This window comes from Dermacentor albipictus, chromosome 1, assembly GCF_038994185.2.
Source record: "Dermacentor albipictus isolate Rhodes 1998 colony chromosome 1, USDA_Dalb.pri_finalv2, whole genome shotgun sequence".
Classification (NCBI taxonomy): domain Eukaryota; kingdom Metazoa; phylum Arthropoda; class Arachnida; order Ixodida; family Ixodidae; genus Dermacentor; species Dermacentor albipictus.
Window position 1 is genome coordinate 405,297,639 of NC_091821.1, and position 13,380 is coordinate 405,311,018.

The 13,380-nt window shown below is 46.7% G+C and overlaps 1 protein-coding gene across 1 annotated transcript in view; it reads right to left on the reverse strand.

Moving 5' to 3' along the window:
- The window catches only part of LOC135903549 (uncharacterized), an 88,392-nt gene that overhangs the window by 54,475 nt on the left and 20,537 nt on the right, over positions 1–13,380 (reverse strand). Inside the window, exon 4 of the mRNA XM_070530924.1 lies at positions 7,525–7,680. Coding sequence (XP_070387025.1) covers positions 7,525–7,680 — 156 coding nt within the window. The remainder of the gene's footprint in view (positions 1–7,524; positions 7,681–13,380) is intronic.

The following is a 13,380-nucleotide window of genomic DNA, read 5'->3' on the forward strand; positions in this document are numbered from 1 at the left end:
CCCTGGAGCAGTAGAACTATCGTGATGTGAAGCTTGGCATGCCAGATAAGACGCAAGGACTATGCGCCCCGAACTATGACATATGGCGATGTCGCCGTGAAGTTCCATTTACTAAGACGCCATGACGTCACCTAATCTGACAGAGTCTACTCGGCTCCATCTAATTGTTTATCAATAAAGGAAGAATACATTGCGTCAAACGGAACGCAAGACTCAAGCTAGCCAGTTACAAGAACGTTTTCTGCGCCAGAAAGGCCCAAGAAAAGGGAAATACATTCAAATCTGGGAATTTACTCTAACGTAAAACGGCGCTGAGACTACCGCGCGATATACAAAAAGAAAGAGATAAGGCAATTTTCGCTTTCATTTTGATGTGATTAGCATTCTTTGGGAACTTCTACTTTCAGGGGATCAGCTTTCTGTTTAGACAGTCTGTATGGTTTTCTAACCGCTTTCCCTCCAACTTGGACCACTAGTTAGTCCATGGCGTTATGGGTACACCATCGGGCTACTGGGATGAGGGAACAGGGTCGGATCAGCTTTGGTCAATAATTCTGTCTCACTGGGTTGTGTGTCCCTCTTCAATGCACCTCCTTGATGCCAGCTTGGGCCACTGGACAAGCCCCACTGAGTATGTACCGCTCTTCAGTGACAAAAAGAAATCCTTACAGTTTATGCGGTGCTAGGTGGAATTGAACCCACGACACATATATTCAGACGATATTCTCTGAGTGCACGCATATTAACACAGGCGCCACTAGGCGAGATCGCGGCGATGCCGAGAGAGCGCAGCGTGTTCAACGGGAAGCGCAAGAGGGGAATTCGGCCGCATACACTGCGATACAATGATGTGTTTCGGGGGTGGCAATACGGTGTGTCGCTGCATTGTTTCAATGATACCACTGACGTCGAGATTCATCGCAAGAAGAGCTCTGCCAGAATTTCTTTTCGGGTGATTTCAACTTTATTTGACCGAATTAATGAAGGGAAACGCTTTATAGAATATTTTGACACTTTAAACTTATGCAAAATTTCCCACCAGCGGTCAATTTAAACGTTTTTTTGTTTTTTGTTTTTTTCGTGTCTTGCATGCAACCCTATGGCAGGAGGCAATGTACCGCTTCGTTCTGGAAATATTGCGGATGTCTTCGGTACTCCCTATAACAATATATAAAAAAAACTAAAGGTTCAGTTCTTTCATTATTAAGGCTAAAGCCATAAGTGGCTCCTTTCAATGGCTCATACCCGAAAAAAAGTGGCGTCTCGTCCAGTGATACAAAAAAAGCAGACGAGTGGTACAAAAAAATATCATCACCAGCAATGGCTCATACCCGAAAAAAGATAACGTAATCTGGAATGGCCCATACGCCCGTCCCGTAAGCAAGCAAAGATGCAATGGCTGAATATGAAAGAAGTAAATAACGAAAGAAAGAAAGAAAGAAAGAAAGAAAGAAAGAAAGAAAGAAAGAAAGAAAGAAAGAAAGAAAGAAAGAAAGAAAGAAAGAAAGAAAGAAAGAAAGAAAGAAAGGAAGAAGGAAGGAAGGAAGGAAGGAAGGAAGGAAGGAAGCAAGGAAGGAAAGAACGAAGGAAAGAACAAAAAAGAGAGAACAAAGAAAGAAAGAACGACAAAAAGGAAGCAATAAAGAAAAAATGGAACAAAGAAATACAAGAGAAGGAAAGAAAGAGATAACGAAAGAAAGAACTAAAGAACATTTTGATAGGGCATTAGGTGTCCTCGCATGTGTCGTTGAGGAGATAGTCCTACAGCCCAATACGCTTATTTGACACTGCAGCTAGTTATGCCTTGAAAGAAGTCTGAGCCCTCCGATCGGGTAGGTGAAATCGTTACCACGTGTGGAGCAGGTTTTCGCCATGTGTTACAGAAGTGTAACATGCTGCCGATTCTTTTTTTTTTTGCGCCTCGGGCCTGTAGCATATATAACGCTTTTCGCTTTTCTAGTCCTGTGGTCTTGCAAAAAGCTTTTTTTCCTGTAGCAGATATTGCATACACGTGAAACACAATATTCTTCGTGACGGCATTTGATGAAAGGAAGCTCATTGACTTGCTGGTTTCTACTTGCTAGAGAAGGAGGCGAAAGACGTAGCGTATCAGAAATGGGGAAAAAAAAAGAACACAGACGAGACATACGTTTGGCGCCTATTGAAGTTCTAGAACAAAACTTACAGAGAAATTCTTGAGCCCCACAAGTAAGTACTAGCATGCATATATTTCTCGACCTTCCAGGACATTGTAACATCAGCGGGAATGACGACGCCAATGAAGCCACTCGATCTGCGCATGAAAGTTGTCAACGAGTCTTCATTCCGCTTTCGCGAACAGACGTTGCGGCTGTGCCGCGATTGATGTCCCGTGATTTTACTTTGCCCCTGAGAGACCCGAACGTTTCCACCATGTGTCGTTTGCGTTCGTTGTCTCCGGACATACGGATGCACCTCGCGCCTGGGTCACCACGACGTGAACAGATCATGCTGTACCGTCTGTGGCTAGGCTTTGCCTTTACGAACTCATATGCTTTCGTTATTGGAATGGCGAACAGCCCCGCGTGCGTAACAGGCAACATCGATGAGACGCTCGCACATATTATCTGTGTCTGCCCGCGATATAGTGCTCAGAGACGAGTGCTGTGCAGAGTACTGGACCAGTTGGACAATTGTCCGCTTTCAGAACTAAAAGCTTTAGGTCAGTACTCCCAGAGAACATCCACGCTAAAGGCCTTAGTCGCGTTATTAAGGTTCCTGCGGTCTGCGGGGCTTCCCGAAAGACTGTAAGAACGCCGCCTCCTACCGCTTTATAGTGTACGCGCTTTGTTCGTGCTCGTCTCTCTTTCTCTCGATCTCCCGCTTCCACTCTCTCTCTTTTCATCCCGCTTAACCCATCCCGCCCGTGCAGGGTAGCCAACCGGAACTATCTCTGGTTAACCTCTGTGCCTTTCTCTGTAGTATTCTCTCTCTCTCTCGACCTTCGTTTGAAAGTTTGGCTTTTTCTATTTTGTGCCAATAATAAAAGAATCCCCTGTCAAGGTAAAACTGCTGAAATTTATAATTTCATACTGTTTTATTGGCAGGTGTAACAACGGCAAATAGCACAATCGGCGATGCCCAGTATGTGCATCGTGTTTGATGACAAATTATCTACGATACACCTGCACACTTGTTTCTACCGTCAGTGCGATTCTTATGGCGTTTTTCACTGGTTGATTCGGAGCAGGATTTCTTGCTCCGCGGCAACGAATCCGAGTTTCACTGGTCGATCTGGAGCGGGTTCGCGCGTTCCACTGGTCGTTTCGGATCAACTCGCTCCGCGCCGGATCGCTCTCACTTGCTCCGCCGCCGAGGCGTGGATTAATCGGGCGGAAATAGCTCGCGTCACTTCCGTCTTCAAGCGAAATCGGTACCCGGTTGGTACGCACAACATTGTGTGACTTCGCAAAATGGCTGCGTTCGGTGGTGCTGCAGCGCTCGCGTTTAGCGATGAGAGCGCGGACGACAGCGATTACGAAGTGACGCAGGTGCTGTGCGAAGACTTCTATGCACGTTGTCCATGCACAATTGCGGACGCGACATGGAAATGACGGACTATGCGACTGCCACGGTCAAATTACACACGGGGAACGGCGAGTTTGGTTGCCGTGGAAACGTACAGAACGGAAGTAGGGCATGATTTTCGGAATCGGTTCGTGCGACGCAGACTTCCTGTGTGATCCGCCGCGGAGCGTTTTTGTGCTCCACTGGCTGATTCGGATTTGTGAAACCCGAGCGCTCGCTCGAGGATTTCGGCGGCCGCTCCAGATCGACCAGGGAAAAACGCCATTAATTCTGATTTAAATTTACGTGGCGTCTCCCTTGAGCTGTACTATACGTACTTGGGCCTTGAAGTAGCACCGTTAGCGTTTGCGTGCAACGAAGGCGCTTTTATTCTTCTTTGGTGACATAGGCCTCGACCAGACTCTATAGCTGCTTGCTACGGCGCGTGCATGTGTTTGTAGTGTTCATGAATACTGTGATGAATTGAGTCATTTGATGCATCGATCACCTTTGTCATATTGAGTAGTATGCTACGTGTATAGCGAGGAAAACACCTCCAGTATGCATTAACCTTTCTCATCCTGTGCAGGGCTACACAAGGCATCCATCTCTTTCATGCATTTTATTTTCTCTGGCTGCGCCTGCTTCTTAACCACAGGTATTAAAGTAAAGCATGGAGTGTGTGCGAAGAATAACGAACTAGTACCGCCACTAATTTATAATGTTTATTGCATACAGTGAAAAAATATTCAAGACGAAGAAAAAATTAACAGGGATCGCTAGGCACCATCTAAACGGAGCGAACATAATATGGAGTTCTACTCTCCCAGCTACAAGTTGAAAAATCACAACCAAGCTCAACTTACATCTCCGCCTCCGACAGCCGAAAGCTGGGGCACAGGAGGAAAGTGCAAGCTCAGACATAATAGCCATCGCACCCTCGTTGAAGGCAACTCGAAGTTCGAGGTCTTCTTATTGTGAACTGGTAACTAAAGGAGTACAAAAGTAGTCACCGTACGCACACCCACGCAATCATTACTAATAGTCTTCATGTCTCATTCTCTATCTCGCTGCTTCCCACGCAATCGTTACTTATAGTCTTCATGGCTCATTCTCTATCTCGCTGCTTCTCTCGAATGTAGAAGTTGCAAGCAGCACCTAGGCTAATACCAACGCCGAGGCGAAGCGTGCACTTGCATATTTTGGATAAAGAACGTTTCCTCAAATTAACGCGAAACATCCATAAGACAGTTCCTAAAAGAGATCGACGGAATGTGCGCTCAATGATATCCGATCATAGAAGGAACGCAAAACATTGTAATGTCTTGAAAGAAAGGTTTCCTTGAAAGGCCGAAATCATGCAGCCTAATTTAAATGCAAAACTTCGTACGTGGTTCTGCTTTCTTCTAATTAAAATATTACACCTCATCATCGCGCTCACCCTCTCGGTCATCGTCGTCTTCCATAAGAAAAAATTAGGAATACATAAGTTAATATACCACTTCCTGGATACTGCGGAGATCACTAAAACCGACAGTAATTTTCAACCCAGGTTTTCAAATTCATGCACGAGTTCATTCGTGCAAATATGGACATTCTAAATACAGCAGTCACGTGCACTCACTCTGAAGATGGATAAAGCGAAAAGTTTAATTACCGTCGAAATAGCTCAAGCCCAAAGGTGCGTCACGCTAAGTTCGACCCATTCGGACAAACAGGTGGGTGGATGCTTCCTATACGTCGTGCTTATAAATACTTGGGCCCGTACGCGACAGCTCGCGGCGGGGCGAACGCTGGCGCGGCGGCCGCGTACTTTGGCTGCGCCGGAGCGTACAGTGCTGCAGGAGGGGCGGCCGGCTTGGCTGCGTACGCCGCGTACGGCGCCGCCACGGGTACGGCGGCGGCGGGCTTGTACGGCCCTGCGGCGACCACGGGTGCGGGACGGGCCACTGGGGCGGCCGGCAGCGGCGCGGCGTTGTAGAGGGCGCCAGCCGTTTGTCCCTGGGCGGTGCCCGGTTCGTTGGTGTCAATGGCAGCGCGGAAGCCGCCGGCGTCGGCGACGTACTGGACGTGGCGGAAGATGCCGTTGGCGTCGGCGTAGCCGTACGAGCCCGTGCGCACGTTGTTCACGTCGCTGGACTCCTGGCGCTGGACGCGCGTGCCGAACTCGTCAGCCGAGTTGTAACCGAAGGAGTAGGACTGCGCCGTCGCCTGCAACCGCGGCGAGGGGCAGAAGCGCGCGTAATGAGTGATGCGTTGCGTGGCGGTGACGAATTCAGCGCGGAGGGAGGCAAGGATATCGCCGCCCGTGATTGCCAGCCTGTTTTCTCCTATTTATATTTATAAGTGCATGCAATTAGCATTCTTTGGAAACTTCATGCACTTTTCGGCATGTGCGTCCGTATCTAACTTATTTCACGCTAACTGGAGCCATTGGTTATGTGCACGAATAGACAACTTCAGCATAGACAACTGGGGAGCCAGTGGAGTATGTGCCCGAATAGAAAACTCGAGAAATAGGCTATGCAGAGGTGAACAGTATGGCCGTAAGGTGTGGCGCTGCATTGCCTCAGTGCTAACCGCAATAACGTTGATGTTCATCGTGGGATGGGTTCTGCCGGAATTTTTTTGAGAGTGAGGAGATCACTTATCTTACAACCAAGCATTCTTGTGTCAGTAGTTTCCTGCAGCATGAGGTGACAGTTATTATTTGCAGTAGCCGCACTAGGTAGAGCGGTTCTCTTGAAAGCGAGAACTAGGAGTATGCGAATAGTCATTGTTGCGACACAATCAAGTGAGAATCGAAACGGATATCATCTTCTTGAGTATATTGACATCGCACTATTCGCTATTGCGAAGCGCCCTTCATGAAAAGCTAGAATAGAACATTAAAATCAAATAGTCAGGTTTTTGAGTTCCTGCATGGTCGTGCATTATCACAGTGAAAGTTTAAAAAGCCGCCTTACAGCCCGTTATCCTTTATTCTCCAATTGCATTGACGCTCCATATGATGCCACCATCATATTAAGTATTATTGCGATCGAGCCTCCCAAAAGAACAAGCAGGTGCAAGATTAATAAATAGTACCAAGGAATAACTACTGCCGAGTTCTAAGCCTGAGCGAAATTCGAAAGCAAATTTTTGCTGTTTAGCTCGTAAAGTTTGGCTTCCAGAGCACTGTAGCATGATCTTGTGACTTTCCGTTCTTTAGGTTCACTGTAGCTGGTAATAAATTTGCTTCATTTTTGCTTCAGTGCCCTTATTTATTGTGCAGAACTAGCAATGTGAAGCATTCGCCAACTATTCTAAAAACATTAGCATATCCGAATAGCGACTATTCAATTCAAGGACCGAATCGAATACAATATTCGATTCATTCTTCCAAAGTTTCGAAGATTCGCACATCCATAGCCCAGTATCCCTGTGTCTAAATAAAGTTTGGTCTGCAGTAATTAAGCAAATGGCTAAGGTGCTCGTTATCCGCGTGATTATATCGCAGTCTGGATATGAAACTGTGGACAAACCTAATGACCGTACACCAAGAGCAACTATGATGAATAATGATTGAAATGAATGAAAGTAATTCAGAAACAGCACAGCACTTCAGAGAGAGCTCTCTCTCTTATATTCGAACCGCACAGAAGTCCGGCTGAGCTTATTAGGCCCAGAAGAGCTCAAAGACTTTTGTCTATGCTATATGATGAATATTGATATGGCCTGCATCATTGCTGAAAAGTTCTGTCCATATACTTAGACGGATACAAAGAAAGCCATCGTCACAGCATACGGGCTCATGCGTGTGAGGTTCTCATCCGAGTAGTTGAAGTAAATACCCACGAGCGAAGTGAATTTCGCGTGCTACTCTAGTAGCGTTCCCGAACGGAGGTATATGCTATAATGGAATGCAGCGCGGCATTCACTGAGGTGCAGTACTGCATAACCCTATGTATTCCGCACGTGTTTTATGATCGTACTTACCGGCGCCGCAGCGACAGGAGCGACCAGGGCCTTTGCGGGAGCGGCATAGACGCGGGGAGCTGCCAGAACGGGTGCCGGGGCGTAATGTGGGGCCGGGGGGGGATACACGGCACCGCCGCAAACGGCACCTGCTAGGCACAGCGCCACCAAGACGGCCTGAGATGGAACAGAAGGGAGGACGGCAGGGAATAGGTCATGGGAGAGCGAATGAGCCGATTTTCCCACGCAGTTATTGCTGCTTAATTTGTGTCTGTTGGTTACTTGTAATCGTTCCAATCACGTCCAATGGAAAAGAAACGATATTAATAAACACACATCGCTTTTTTTTTATTTTTCGGAGCCCAGGCGCAAAGGCTGAAATCAAGTGGTGCTGCTTACGTGTGCCTGTTTGACTGTGCTCGAAGAAATTGATTATTCTTGTTTCTTCTGTTTTTTTTTTTTGCTGATGCAGTGGTTGCTATAGACTTTTGCTCTCGAGTGTACCTATGTGGTTCCAGGACGCGCTCGCACAAATGCTTCTGCGCGTGTTCTAGTTTTTACTGCTGATAGGGATGTGAGTTGACAAAAATTATGGACCGCAAAAGCTTTTTTGAAGCTCCACTATCCGCTCCTTTGGAAATGTTTGGTAATATACTATAGAAATTCTGCTTCTCCCTCATAAATCATGATGTTAATGTTACTCAAAGCGTACGCCGATTAACAGTGCCACGCACTTAGACGGGGCCTATACAAACAGGTTTTGGTGAATGGCTCGATGTCGGGAAAAATAATCCTACGTGAAATTTGGGTTTACGGTGCGCCGAATTAGTAAAATCTGATTAATACTTGAGCTCTCATACAGAGGAGGATACTACAAGATTTGCGTGGCCGGTTCAACTGCTTCTGCTGCTGCGATCCCACAACAGCATCTTTTAAAGATCTGTTTTCGCTCCTATCCGAAAATTTTTAAAAATGCGAAGGGACCGACTCAACATATTGTTGACGGTGTAGTCTTTTATTGCTACGCCTGTCCTAGTTTAGAATCATAACACAGCTCACTGCTTTGGATTGCCCTCAATCCCTGATAGTAAAGCATATCAAGAATAACGGAACTGATGCAACGTCCACTACACTGGGTGTTTTCTTTTCTTTTCGGGCAACATAGTAATAGCATAAATTTTTGAAATTTACCGACACTTAAATTGTCACTTAGATAATGCCGTTCCTGCAAGCGAAGCTCCTACGTCACTCCCAGGCATAGTAGGGCAGCTAGCCCCGAAGTTTGATTTCCATAAATACGTTATTGTTAGCGATCTCCCAGAAAAATTGCTTTCTCGCCAGTCTAATTTCTAGCGATGGTGCGTACATACCCCGGCATCTATGAGCAGAAAATATCAAACACTGTGAAGTTGCCATGACGCCTCAACACTGTCGATGTTGACCACAATCCGGTGTCTGACACTGTGGCTCAAGCTGTCGCTGCTGGTCGCTTACCTCGGCAAACATGATTCGGTGGTACGTATTCCTCGTGCGCTCTTCGCAAGGTCTCGAATGACATCGGCGTTCCACATTCTTATATATATATGCACACTTCCCTCACGCTGTCGGCATATTCGCCACTCTCGCTCGCGTACTCGAAAAATTAACGAAAACGACCCATTTCGGCCGCGAACCGGGTCAGGGCGAAATTTCGGGCATATGAGACGAACGGGTGCCCGCGCCTCGCACCCGGGCGTGTTCTCATGCGCGACGGACGCGCAAGACAGGCAGGCGCCGTCATCTGCATTTTAAAGCGCCGCATTGAAGAGCAGCCGCACGACAGCGGGTGTCGGGGAAAACGCGACCAGGGGTGCTCGGAAAAGTGCCCGCATTTGTCATCGGGACGAGGAGAAAGCTTCTAGAAATGCATCTGGCGCGACCAATTCTTGGTCGCTTCCACAACGCTGTACGAAGAGAAAAACGTTTGCTAAACTTGCGCCAACGCTTCCCAATGCTTGTATATAGAAACGCTGAGGAGGCCTTAAGTATATAAGTCATCGGTTTGCGACAGGAGAAACAAAATAGAACTGTATCCCTGCCATTCTACTGTGCTCCGTTTATGGCATGCGCGAAGAGCAGTATAGAGAGAAGCACTGGAGGCAATTGAATTAACAAGCGCTTGATGGTCAACTTGCCTCGGGAATTTCTTAAACGTAGTACTTGCGCCCTTGACAGATAGCATTTTAACTCATATTACCTGTATACGAAGGCATTTTATCTCTTAACGGGTAACGTTGCTAAATTTACAACGAACGACCACTCGGAAAAACGTCTTGATATTGTTATGATAGGCGCTCAAGAGACATGGCGCAAAGGATGAGGAATATGCCCATCTATGTTTGGCACCAGCTAGTTTCCGAAAATTTATCCTTGACTCTGATCAACTACCCTTCTAAAACAGTCAATTACATTAATTAATTAGAATGCCGCAAGGAGGATATATCTTCTAATTTTTTTTCCTAAACTTTTTTTTATTCATTCTTCTCCAAGCCGCCCAATTCTTGGCCGATCCCCCACGGTGGGTATGTGCCATTTGTACAGAAGATCAACATCATCATCATCTTCATCATCATCATCATCTAAGTCTCTGGCTAGGCTGCTCTTGTAAACGCATTGTAATTAGTTCCTTTGTTTGTGTCCCTCCGCACGTATACCATTTTGGTGGTGGTTTGCGATCCCCGTCTTCACCATGAAGCTTCGCAGTGTTCACTACATCGAGCTTGCTACCATGCCTTCCGAAGATGAGAGCCCATCAGCATCGGTTACGACTCGTCAGACTGCTTCAGTGGTGACGCTTTCCCAGACTCGCGACCCTGGTTTGTTTTCCGGCTAGGACGGCACGGACGTAGAAGAAAGGATCAACCTGTATGAATGCGTCACCACTAATAACAGGTGGGACCCAACTGTCATGCTCGCTAACATCGTTTTTTGCCTGAGCGGCACCCCACGCGTGGGACATTTTCAAATTAAAACTTCACGAACTGTTCGGCGATCCCTACGCGTGCACGGGCACCGCAAAACGAAAAAAAAAAGAAAAAAAAGGGAGGGGGGGGGGGGGGGGGGGCTTTGCTACCCGTGCTCAAAGCCCCACAAAGCCCTACGTAGGTCTCACACAAACAAGACGTCCTGGCTCTTTGCCGCCCAGCTGATGACAAGATATGTGAAACAGACAAAGTGGTTCACATATTGAAAGGTATCGTCGCACACGACGCGTTCAGCTTGCTGGTTTTCGGCAACGTTTCTATTATTGGCGCCATCCTTAAAAAACTCCACCGCTTCGAACAAATGAAGAGCCGGCGCATCACGCCTTACATCGTGCCCCTGCCGAATACCGCTGCTACGTCGACTTGTGAGAACCATCCGTGCCAGGTAATCCCATGTGACAATGTAACCCGTGTCGTTAACTCGAGCTCGAGGCCACCTATTCACCATCCTACTCCGTGACACCCACCCATCCACCACCATGACTGTTTTAGGCTTGTAGCGCAGCTCAGAAAGAGCAAAAACAGGAACGAGGTAGGAGTAATCAAAGGGAACGGAAAACAGAGTGAGTCCTTTGATTACCCCTACCTCGTTCCTGTTTTTGCTCTTTCTGAGCTGCGCTACAAGCCTAAAATAGTCATGACATACCAACTCGCCCAAACTGCCACGCTTTTGATCCACTACCAGTCACGCTTACTATGATCCAGGCCGTTGCACGACAATTTTTTCAAAACATGGATCTCAACTCTGTGTGCTCGTCGACGCACGACATTAAAAAAAATACGACAGCTTACTCCACAGTGAACAGTAAGCTCTAAAAAGGAGGTCGATAACTGCTCATAAACGCCTGCTGTTTTTAAAACTAAGGTCGCCTGCATGTGTGGTATGTAAGCGAATGAACTGAAATTGTGTAAAACAATAATGAAAGCGCCAATTTTCACTCGACTACTTTCTTGAATGCTTCTCCTTTTATTTGCCGCTGCATTCAATGCTCTGTGCATTGAGACGTCATGTTGCACAGGTGCCTTTATGACTGCCTTCTCTAATGAGCACGCATTAAAAAAATAAAGAGTCACTGAAGGTTATTTGCCGAGATACGGCACCAGAAATCATGTGCTGTTATTGCGGTTTTGCTCTGCGTGCCGTATACGTCTGAACTGGCACACACTGGTGAATTGTACGTCTACTTTTTTAATTAATATCATCCTAAAATATATGCGCTGTTTCTAGGCTCATCAGCATCATCAGATAGAAAACTGCTCTTAGTAGAATCGGCACACGCAGTGTCGTTTTTGTCGCTGTCGGCAACAAAAGCGAAATAAAGAACTTTTATAAGTTGTGTATTCCGCAATGCTTTCCGGTTGAATGCTTTATTTTCCTGTGCATAATATGAAGCGTGAGCTTATACTGATATGCTCACGCTCATCAACGCAGAGCAGAGCAACACAGATAATCGTTGCTTTTAGTAAATGAGCTCAGTCTAATAGTAAAGGCGACAAGGAAAGAAAGCGAAGACTTTTCGAATGCAATTTTAGTATGCTTCCTGAATTAGAAGCAAACCTACTTTACGTTTACTAGTAAGTCGCCATGTAGCATTAATACATTATGCACAATAGTAGCTTTCACACAAGGACCTCCAATCTGCATAAATGGAAAAATAAGAATCGATCGAGCCGTTAGTTCAAGGGCCGGTGTAACTTGTGTCCCAGCTAGCGTCAGCCGAGCCGTTCAAGAAAAAAAAGCAAGAATGTGTTGCAAGATCAATTATAAGGCCTACGCTGTTCGGTTGTCAGAGGTCTAAGAACCGCACACCGTAGGTCATGAAATTGCGTCTTGCACAGTGTTGTTTAAATCTTTATTTTCTTTGAACAGCTTGGCTAACGGTATACTTGGGACACCCTATATTACACAAAGACTGCGAAAAAATATGTTATAAAACTATAAAGTATACGACTACAGTCGAACGCTTCTCCAACGTGGCTACATCGAAACGACCCGCACAACGAAGGGTTTCTTATAGGTCCCGGGCGAATTCCTATCTGCCATGTGTATTGGGAACACCACTACAGCGAAGACCCCTACGTGAAATTTGCCTGTACAGCGAAGGACAATAGGCGAACCCGATAGCTTATTTGTTGCTTTAGAACAAGCACACGTAGCGACGCCACCACTCCACTGACTACCACAGGGCGGCGGTGCACCTAGGGGGCGCGCCACCTTACGGGGGAGGGTCCGGACACCGCAGCAGCTATGATACACCCGCTCCCCCCTAGGCGCTTCCAACCGACGTGATGATCTGCTGGGAGCCGACGACATCGTCGAGGCCATCTTGGACGGAATGCAGACGAAGGTCGACGCAGGCAGTATGTGGAGAAGAGCCACCACAGTAACCAGGAATTTAGACGAGGCATGACGATGGGCGGCAGTCGACCCTCCGCACCTCGCATCTCTCCCACATTTCGCCGCTGAGCATGCCGTGAACCACTTTGCCATAGCTTCGGCTGCAATCGCACGTTCCGTCAACCCGAATGTGCGGAAGAAAATTAGCGAATTCCCCTACTGTCACTTCAATTCGTGCTAAATAAAGATTTCCTTTCGCCAAACGCGCTTAGCCTGATCTATAGTTAGCTGTACGGCGCGCTATCTTTAGAACGACGTGAGATCTATATAACGAAGGGTTTTGGAAGTCCCAAGCGCTTCGTTATAAAGGCGCTTGAATGTAGTCAATTAATACGGCTTGCTAATAACTCAAGTATACGGTTTAAAAGATGACAGAATCTGTAAAACTGAAAATTTCAGGCTAACTTAGAGAGTCTAATATCTACAGTACGCATAATTGTATTGTTTGCATTCTGA